The sequence below is a fragment of the Plectropomus leopardus genome, chromosome 19, assembly GCF_026936395.1.
Source record: "Plectropomus leopardus strain MGB_pleo_1.0 chromosome 19, ASM2693639v1, whole genome shotgun sequence".
Lineage (NCBI taxonomy): Eukaryota > Metazoa > Chordata > Actinopteri > Perciformes > Serranidae > Plectropomus > Plectropomus leopardus.
In genome coordinates, this window is record NC_142194.1 from 19215072 (window position 1) to 19224934 (window position 9863).

Below are 9863 nucleotides of genomic sequence, written 5' to 3' on the forward strand. Positions count from 1 at the left end.
TTAAGTTATCCATCAACAAACATTACAGAGAAGGCATTTTAGCACTTTAGATATTTCATTTTGCTTGGAAATTGCTAAGCCATCAGTTTTTGAGATGTCTTTGCAAAGACTTGGCATTGTTTAGATACAAGTCTGCAGTGGCAAACACTTCAGTAATACATATAAATCCTAAGTAACATTACAACAACACGTTAAAAATCTGCACAGGTGTTAGAGGTCTCTGAAAAGGTACATTATTCCTTTGAAAACAGAGCAAATTAGCTTGATTTATTTAAAAAAAAAAAAAAAAAGGGATGACAACGAACAACTTAGCAAAAAAAGCAAAGTAAGGAAAATTACTGAAAGAAAAAGAAAAAAACTAAAAATGACCTAAATTTGATTAAAAAGTAATAATTCTGTTAAATAATTTTAAATATATTATGATGATTATATATATATATATATATATATATATATATATATATATATATATATATACATATTTTCCATTTTTTCCTATCATTTAAAAACGTTTTTTTTCTCCACAGCTGCTATTTGCATCCAAACAATATCTTACATTAAACTAGCAAAAACATTAATTTATAATCGTATAGCTTTATTGTATAACAAATAAGGTAAACTCATGTGTGTTCATTTTTGTACACATTTTATTTTATTTTTGTCTGTCTGGTTTGTGCCTGCCTGTGTCATTAGATTCATTTGTGAATTTTTGGATTGGCCGTTAAATGTAACGTAAACTAACACACAAAAACCGATACGATTAGATTGACCGGAACTTTATGCTAAAACACAAAAACATTCCGGACTGATTTTTGAGACGGACTCGAAACAAACGCAATGTCGACGCTGGAGGGAGATTTGAGAGGCGCATGGAGACCACAGTCGGCCTCAAACTTTGTTGACGGCTTCTGCTGTTGATATATTTCTTGCTTTATGGTCATAATTTACTTTTGGCCGTAATGGAGACGGACAGTGACATACAAACGACGGCGAGAGGGTTCCACTGCGCCCTCTGCAATGTCAACTTACCAAACCGTAAGTAAGCTAACCTTAACTTAGCCACATTTAACTTCAGACTTTCTCAGTTCCGCTTCGTTTTCATGAGGTTTTTAGGCAGACTTTAAACTGTCGGATGAGAAATTAACTAATTTTTAGGGTATGTCGTTTTTTAAAATAAACAACAACGTTATGTTAACGCAGCTAGTTAGCAGCTAGTTAATGTTTGTATCACTATACTAGTTTTCAGTGTACAGGATCTTCGTTAGATACTACTCTGGCCAGATATTTTAGTACATCAGATACATTTGTCATGTTTTGTTAGCAAAACAAGTCAACTTAATACAATAGAACCCTTTAAACTGTTGTCTTACTAATACGAGTTTAGTTAATGTTTGATACCTCAGCAAATTGACTTGATTTCTTTGAAAATCACGTATTGTTTAATATGAAATTAGGGGAAGTATAAATATAGGTAGGTTTAATATTCTGGACAATTTTCGTCCCCAAATTGACTTGATTTCTTTAATCGGAAGAGAGTGATGAGTGACTTACCGAGAAACAGCCCCAAAAATAGCAAGATATTATTTTTTAAAAATTACAAGAAAATTACCCCAAAATAAGCACAAAAGAGAATAGTGCCACAATACAATAACCAAGAAAATTACACCAAGACAGTTCTAGAAAATTATATTCATATTTGTCTGTTTTCCCCTGTAACATTATTTTAGATAGAGAATTTTAAATATAATTTTTGTGGACATTTTCAGATTATTTCTTTTGCACCTGTAACTAATTTTTACAGTCAGTTTGCGGGTCGTTTCTCGGCAAGTTGCTGAGTTTTTTCCATTTTTTTCAAAAGAAATCAACCCAATACTGTCAGTTTTCATAGGCTGAAATTCTAGTAAAAGGCTTCATAATGCAGCATAAGAAAACAGATGTCGATCCAGGTGTTAAAGGTTAAACGTTGTTAATGTTGTTAAACTCATATTTAAATCTTCTGCAGTGCCCAGTGTGGATCAGCATGTCAAAGGACGGAAACACCAAACGTTGAGCACTGTGCGGGCCACCAGAAAGAACCAGGAGCAGCACAGTGTGTTTGTCAGTGGCATCAAGCCTGACATCTCTCAGACTGACATAGCCGAGCACTTCCAGCAGTTTGGGCCAGTCTCAGATGTTATCATGGATAAAGACAAAGTAAGTCTGCTGTTCACAATGATCTAGCAGCTCATTTTAAATGATGCCCATAGCCCCAACACAGGGCTTGATTGACAGTATTTGTTTATGCCAAGAGTGTCTACAGTCACTTTCTTTGCAGCATACATAAAGTGACTGATGAACCTCCAGTGTTGTCTGAATGTATTGTGTCACTCTGCACTTGCAGGGTTTATACGCCATTGTGCAGTTCACTGGGTCTGACAGCATACAGGCGGCCCTGTCCTGTGTCGAGCACAAGATGAAAGGCTTGAAGCTGCGTGTCAAACCCAGGGAGAAGAAGGACTTCAAGTTGATTCCCAAGAAGAACGACTCCCAGAACCTCCAACAAGCTTTTGAACGTCTCAAACCACAGCTGTGCCAGTTGGTGTCTGTAAGCATCCTGTTGTCGTAAAGCAGCCTTATTGAAGTCAAAATGTGGGTCTGTCAGGTTAGCTGTACACTGGTTTGTAAGGAGCTTTACAACCTCTATGGGGGCTATGGATTCTTGAGTCACAATATTGTTCCATACCACAGTAGCTCTTATAAGTACGCAGTTTAAACTATACTGAATATAGTTAAGGCACTACATACAACAGTTAATGGTTCATCGTTTCTGAAGTTGGTGCACAAAAAAGTTTTTTGTCTGTATAACTAAGGGGTGATGTGCTTACATGATGTGTTGATTTTGTCCAGGTGGATGCGCAGATGCAGTACGTCATGGAGAAATTTCAGCTTGGAGAAAATGAAAAGAAAGCCAGAGGCTTGCTGGTTCAACTCCTGCAAGAGGTTTTCGTGGAGTTTTTTCCAGGTGACCTTTTGAAAACGCATACTGAGAGTCTGTTTTATGAAATCTTATCTTACACAGTGATAATTGTGCAAAAGACTGCTGTAGATTAGCTCTGTAATGCTATGTTTGGGTTGGTTGTAGACAGCCAGATTCAGCCATTTGGGTCCTCTGTCAACACTTTTGGCATCCACTCCTGCGACTTGGACTTGTTCCTGGATCTGGAAAATACCAAGGTGTTCCAGGCTCATGCCAAGACTACCACAGAACAGGTCTGATATTTTTATATTCATAAATTTGTACTGAAAAGGTGCTTTTTTACTTCAGTGTTGGCACAAATATTCAGGTTTTGAAACTTTACAATTTATATCCAAAATATTACCAACTATCTAGGTAGCCTTTCAACTGTGCAATGCATTGACATTATACCAATATGGTTATATGAGACTAGATATTGTCTTAGATTTTAGAAATCATAATAACGTAAGTGTTGTCTGTTTTTTGGTTTCAAAGGCTGCATTATTGATAAGTTATGTTATTTTCTAAATAAATCTACAGTTTGCCATTACCCACTTAGTCATTAGATCCACATTACTGATGATTATTTATCGAAAATCTCTTTGTGTAAATATTTTGTTAAAGCACCAATAGTCAACCCTACAACATCACTGTAATATCAAGGCATTTGGTGAAAAATGTGATATTTGATTTTCTTCATATTGCCCAGGCCTATTTTATAACCACCCTTCTTTTTCTTTTTGTCATTTGTTCTTCTTTAGGCCATGGAGGGCACCTCAGACGATGGGCGCTCTGAGGACTCCATCCTCTCCGACATTGACCTGTCCACTGCCTCTCCGGCTGAGGTCCTCGACCTTGTAGCAGCGATCCTTAGACGCTGCGTCCCCAGCGTGCACAAAGTTCAGGTGGTCAGTAGTGCTCGCCTCCCCGTTGTCAAGTTTCATCACCGCCAGCTTAACCTCCAGGGGGACATCACCATTAACAACAGGTCAGTCACGGATTCTCAAGATTTCCTTGATGCCATAAATGATTATCTTTTACTAGGAAGCACCCAGTCTGATCTCTAAACATCAGACTCAGGGCATTTTTTGACTGATGAGGAATATTCAGCTTATAGAGTGATCCAGTCCTTTTTTTTGTGTCGGCTATCACACAGGTGTTTTTACTTTTGTGCCCAGCAGAATGAAGTATACTTCTGTCAATTCCCCTCCACTCAGCTGTCTCTGTCTTTCCCCTCTGCTGTGCTCCCGTGTGTGTGCAGAGCAGGGGCTCACACCATAAACGAAAACATAGTATGAGACTCTTATTTACCTTATTTAGTAAAAGTTATGAGCAATTATTTCATTCAGTTCAGTGTGAGAGTCTGGCATTTTGCCTTCAACTATAGCACAGTGTGTTTCTCTGCCCTGCTCAGAATAGAGATCAGGAGAGGAGAATTGTGCAGAGCTCACTACAACCTCACTTGCCACTGCAAGTACAGGAATTCTGCGGGCAAAAAGCAACATAACTTTTGTATTAATGAAGTGTAAAACGCCCAAAAGACGCGAGGAGGACAAATATGAACAGTCATTGGAATACAGTGCATTCAGGTAACTCAGACACAGGCCCCACTAAAAACACTGAGAATCTCTTAAAGGAACAGAGACACTTCCTTGAGACAGCAACATGGCCAGAAGATTAAAGGACGGTTTTTAGGGGGAAGCGTTGGGGATGAAGCGTGAACTGTGCAGCCGTATAATCTAGGAAAATATAAGTAACGGCAGATGATCAGTATTAAATGACTTGAATCTGGATTGAGGGCAAAATAATGTGATTGGGATATCCCTAACTTTTACTGTTTGATAAATTAAGGTATGCTTTTCTTTTCTTCTATTCTGTATCCTTCACTAGACTGGCAGTGAGGAACACCCGCTTCCTCCAGCTGTGTTCAGGGGTGGAGGAGAGGCTAAGGCCTCTGGTGTATACCATCCGCTACTGGGCCAAGCAGAAGCAGTTGGCTGGTAAGATTACATTACTTTTTATCAAGAAGCATCGCATTTGCAGTTCTGTTTGTGATACTGGTTTCTTTTACAGTCAAGATTGCTGTGTTGTGGTTATCTGTACATGCAGGTTGTTATTTTGTTTTTCGGTCAGCAGATGTCAGTAGAGCACTTGCACTTGCTCCTTCTGATCTTGTTGAAGTCTGTGTGGACACACTGATTTGCAATGCCTTTTAGTTTCTTGCTATCAAAGCTGTGGTTTCAAAAAGAAATAACAAAAGACAGCTTCTTGTGTGTTTTAATGGTCCAGACTGTGTCTGCTGATAAAGAATAGCACTATTATTAAAAAGTGTTCTTGACTGAAGAGCACACTAATTATCTTTACTGCTGGGGCATATCGTCTTTTTCTCTTTGATGAACTGTAGCCTCCACGCTGCCAGTGCAGCTTTCAACAAGGCACTTCTGCAGAGTGATTGGCAAAGCATGATGAGGTCAGCTGCATGTTAGGCTGCTGTTGTAAACCAAACGTTTTGAAGCGATTGCAGAGATAAGTAGTGCCAAAATACAAATAAGAAAAGAAAAGTTAAAAAGACAATTATCATGTTTCAGAAGTCCGATTTCTAATTTTCAAATTAAAGAACTGATTGTGCAAATACACGATCCTGTACCTAAGGCAGGGTTATGGTTTTCAGTGCCTGCAAGGATTTACGAAGTTGATTGCATACCGGTTCCAGATAAATAATTTCGGAGATGTGATTCGATAAGCGGTTTTCAGGCTTCAGGAGAGAAGCTGGGTCAGACAAAATAAACCAGAGAAAAAGAAAACAGTCTGGTTGTTGCTAACTTTTGACGTGTGCGTGGGGCAAAAGATAAGTAAAGCATCACTTAAGCACTTTTGGCTGTCTTTGGAGACCGAGTCCCCCCATCTCTTCAAAAAGGCTGTGAAAGTTCATCCTCTTCACCTCGATGGACCTGTGTGAATGCGGGTTTTCCGCAGCAGCCCTGATTAAAAGCAAGTATCAGTCAAGGCTGCAGGTCGAGGATGATCTACATTTATTCTGTTCTGCTGTGCATCCGCGCATCCCAGACTCATTGTTCCCACCACAGTAGGTGAGTGAGCCGAATAAGGAGGCAAAAATGTGAATCAGCTCATTGCAGAGATGGATTAATGCACAATATGAAGACAGTGACATGAAAAGTGTATAACAAAGATTTAAAGTGTCCATAATGTCCTTAAAAGTTATGTGTTCAAAAATGGGGTGCGCCATATCATATTATTAACGATAATACCGGTATCATTTTTATTATAAGAAAAACTCATATTGTGATAATGGCAATGTTTGGATTTGTTGACGTACTGACGTCACACCGTGATGCACGGCAACAACAAGCATGGCTAATAGCAAAATCGTTACTTCAAAAGGTACATTTTAGGTAGTTTATTAGGTATTTGGCAACTGTTTAGATGTGTGGTTGATTTCATTATGTTGTACTATTTGTACTTTATACAGTATCTGAGTTACTGCTGTTTTTTTTTATAAACAAGAGAAATAAGAGATTTTTTAGTTTTCAATGAATATTTGTAGGAAAACTGTTACATTTATGTTGACATATAAAATGTTGACACTTACTTTGATGCAATTGTATTTTCAAAAATATTGTTATCGAAAAAATACCCTGAAATATTGTGATTTTATTTTAGGGCCATATCATCCAGCTCTGGTTCAATAGATAGATTGTCTCTGGTCTTATGTTCTCTGACAGGAGGCTCACTCTCCCACGCTTTGAAAAGCCCTGGATTATATTGTTAATGGCAAATCCAGGTTCTGCTTGCAGGATTATATCATTTGCATTTTTTTAATATGGTTTGAAATAGTGCTGTACCATTTAAATATTATGATAAACAAACACATTTCGAAGTTACTGCACATTTAGAGCCTTTAGAATTATTGAATGTAAATCATACAAAGGGTTAAACTATTGTAGAAATACAGCAGTTAGAGCCAAATTTAATAATGGCATGTCCTATATGGCATGTCCTAGATGTCCTATAACATCAGTGTAAGGAACAAGAAAACTAGCCCCATGCCATAAAAGCCCCTCCACGCCATTACAAAGATTTTGATGCTCGTGTGTTTTGACTATATCTTACATGTGTTCTTGTACAACATTGCATCTTGTTTTCTTCCTGTCATCTGTCAACAACACCATCACATTCGTGTTGTAACGTGTAGGTAATCCCAGTGGTGCTGGTCCTCTGCTCAACAACTATGCTCTGACACTGCTGATCATTTTCTACCTGCAAAACTGTGATCCACCCGTCGTCCACACAGTTGACCAGCTTAAAGACATGGCCTGTAAGTGCTGCTTTGCTCCTACTGTACACTCATGGGACACATGCAGGAACATTTTCAGATTCTCATCCTTAACCTCTCATCCTAAAAACCCGCAGTAAAATTTGTCTGTTTTGCTGTCATTTCAATGCCAGTGCTGTCATTTCCAATCCATTGCATTAATAGCCGCGTGTCAACCTCTTTTCAGGTGAGGAAGAAGAATGTGTGATTGAGGGCTGGAACTGCACCTTTCCTAGTCAGCCTATTGCTGTGCCCCCCAGCAGGAACACGCAGGACCTCTGTAAGTTTGCTATTTTCTGTGGCATTTTCTAATGTAACCTAACTCCTTAATCTGACCTCTTGAATACAATTCAATCATCAACGATATAGACCCTAACTGTCACTCTTTATGTACATTTCTGCATTTTCTATCCAGGCACCCTGCTCTCAGGCTTCTTCTCCTTCTATGCCAAGTTTGATTTTGCCAGTAATGTCATATCTGTCAGGAAGGGCAGTGCACTCCCAATCACTGATTTCCTCAGCCAGGATAAAGAGGAGGAGACCATGCATGAGGAAAAACCCACCAAGACCCAACCCCACGGCCCCAAACTGGGCCCCCTAAATCTCCTGGACCCCTTTGAGCTCTCCCACAACGTCGCCGGAAACCTGAACGAACGCTCTCAGCGCAACTTCCAGAGAGCATGTCAGGAGGCTGAAAAGTACTGCCGCAGCCTGCAGTACCAGCGCAAATCCACCAAGGGGAAATCATGGGGTCTGGTGCGCTTATTCAGCCCCCACGGGGAGGTCCTGCATGCCAAAGCAGGGCAGCTGACCATCAGCATCCCCTTCAAATCAGCGTCGCTCCCTGAAGTGCTGCGTAATCAGCTGCACATGGCGGGAGATAGCTTCCGCCTGCTGTGGTTTCAGAAGGTCTGCTCTGCTGTGGAGGGGGTCTTCCGAAGTGTTCTCAGGTGTCACCTTGCCTCCTCCACAGGCGACGATTCAGCTGTTGATGCTGCTGTGGAAATGGAAACCACGTCAGCTTCCCTCAACACATCAGTAAATGACAGTTGTGACAGTGTTGAATCCCAAAATGAAGCCAGCCCTCTGGGTAAGGCTGTAACCGGTGCCAAGAGGCAGCTATCTTCTGGCAGCGATGCCTCTGTGTCGCCTCAAGGCAAAAAGCCAAGATTGGCAAAAAGAGGCAAGCTTGAGTCCCCTCACTGGATCTGTGTGCAGAGGCACATAGTGTGGGCTGGCAGGAGGAAAGTGAGAAGGGAACTGATCAAAGATGCAGACTCAAGGCCAGAGGGCAGCTGCATGGAGCTGGAGTCCCAGGTCACAGCGCACATCATTGAAAAAGAGCCAGAGCTCAAGGAGCCCCTGGAGTTCAAGGTCCAGCCCCAGATGGTGGGCGAGACTGAAAGCACAAAGGCAGTGCTCAAGCTGGAGCCAACCAGCGACAAGTCAGCAGTTTTTCAAGACTTCTTTCATTTCCTGGAAGCCTTCTTACCTAAGATGGTGGAGACGCTGCTCCAGAAAGAAGTGGTTTAAAATGCGACCTGATGCAGATATGTCCATTAAATCTAAGCATTTAGGATTTTTTTTTTTTGCTTTTTTACTTAAAAAAAAGACATAACAGCACTTGTATTAACCCTTAAGAGTTGGACTTAAAACAGCAGCAACTGTGGCTTTCTGTTGATCGCGTATTGATTGTCATACATGTAAATGTTGGCTCTGCCCCAATCTCTAGTTTAATGTTTAAATGTATATTTTTACTTATTTTGTTTGTTCACAAGATTTTCTAATGAAGCCCTACTTTAATATTTGAGATGTGATTGGATACATTTCTGTTTAAATGATGAAGTTTAAAGGGAAACTTCAGTGGCAGACTTTGGATGTACACAACATTTGATGCTGTCTTCAAATGAATAAAAAAGTCTTTGTAACACACTGCCTTCCTGTATACCCTGTGGCTGTGATTAGTAAGGACCATATGCACATTTATTTTGCCTTCATGCATCATTTTTACACTTCTTTTTCTCAAATAATCAGTCATTGTACTGTGCTTTGGTTCAGCTCTGGCTTCCAGAAAGGGGCCATTGAGTTGTGCTTTTATCCAGTGAGGTCTTTGCTCGAACGGCTGAGACTGATGAGAGTAATTACTCAGGCAGGCAGACTGCTTTATTACAGCAGAACAGGCAGGAGTTGAGGGATGCACAGAGCTCCCATGCACTGATTAACATCATTCATCTCGATTTTAAAGAGAAATACAGATGGCCGGCAGGTTAGATGGGGCTATGGAGGATGGAGGTGGCCTTGATGATGAAGGCATTTGGGATGGCTTACCATGTGTTAATTTGCATTGCTGATTGGATGTTTGTTGTGGCCATGAAGTGAAAGATAAAAATTTGTTAACAGAACTTAACACATTTGCGGTACAGAAGAAATCCCAATGTGTTTTTTGGTAGAATCAAAGAATAAAACTGTAACGGCTTTAAAGCCTGTTGCAGAATCAAATGAGCTCTTAAAGCTTTAAAAGAAAAAGTATATTTT

General features: G+C 40.1%; 1 protein-coding gene across 1 annotated transcript; it reads left to right on the top strand.

The window, feature by feature from the left end:
• Positions 1-777: 777 nt before the first annotated feature.
• Positions 778-9260, top strand: tut1 (terminal uridylyl transferase 1, U6 snRNA-specific). The gene is made up of 10 exons (XM_042507866.2): positions 778-1035; positions 2003-2193; positions 2381-2584; positions 2887-3001; positions 3122-3249; positions 3757-3983; positions 4886-4995; positions 7209-7331; positions 7516-7608; positions 7744-9260. Exons 1-10 carry the CDS (start codon positions 960-962, stop codon positions 8859-8861), a joined length of 2385 nt encoding a protein of 794 aa, XP_042363800.2. The 5' UTR covers positions 778-959; the 3' UTR covers positions 8862-9260.
• The last annotated feature ends 603 nt before the right edge of the window (positions 9261-9863 follow it).

Excerpts from the sequence above, each read along its gene's own strand:
- tut1 (XM_042507866.2), top strand. The coding sequence starts at position 960 with ATGGAGACGGACAGTGACATACAAACGACGGCGAGAGGGTTCCACTGC. Across the intron at positions 2,194-2,380 it reads TTATCATGGATAAAGACAAA|GGTTTATACGCCATTGTGCA; the intron begins GTAAGTCTGCTG and ends CTGCACTTGCAG. Across the intron at positions 7,332-7,515 it reads CCAGCTTAAAGACATGGCCT|GTGAGGAAGAAGAATGTGTG; the intron begins GTAAGTGCTGCT and ends ACCTCTTTTCAG.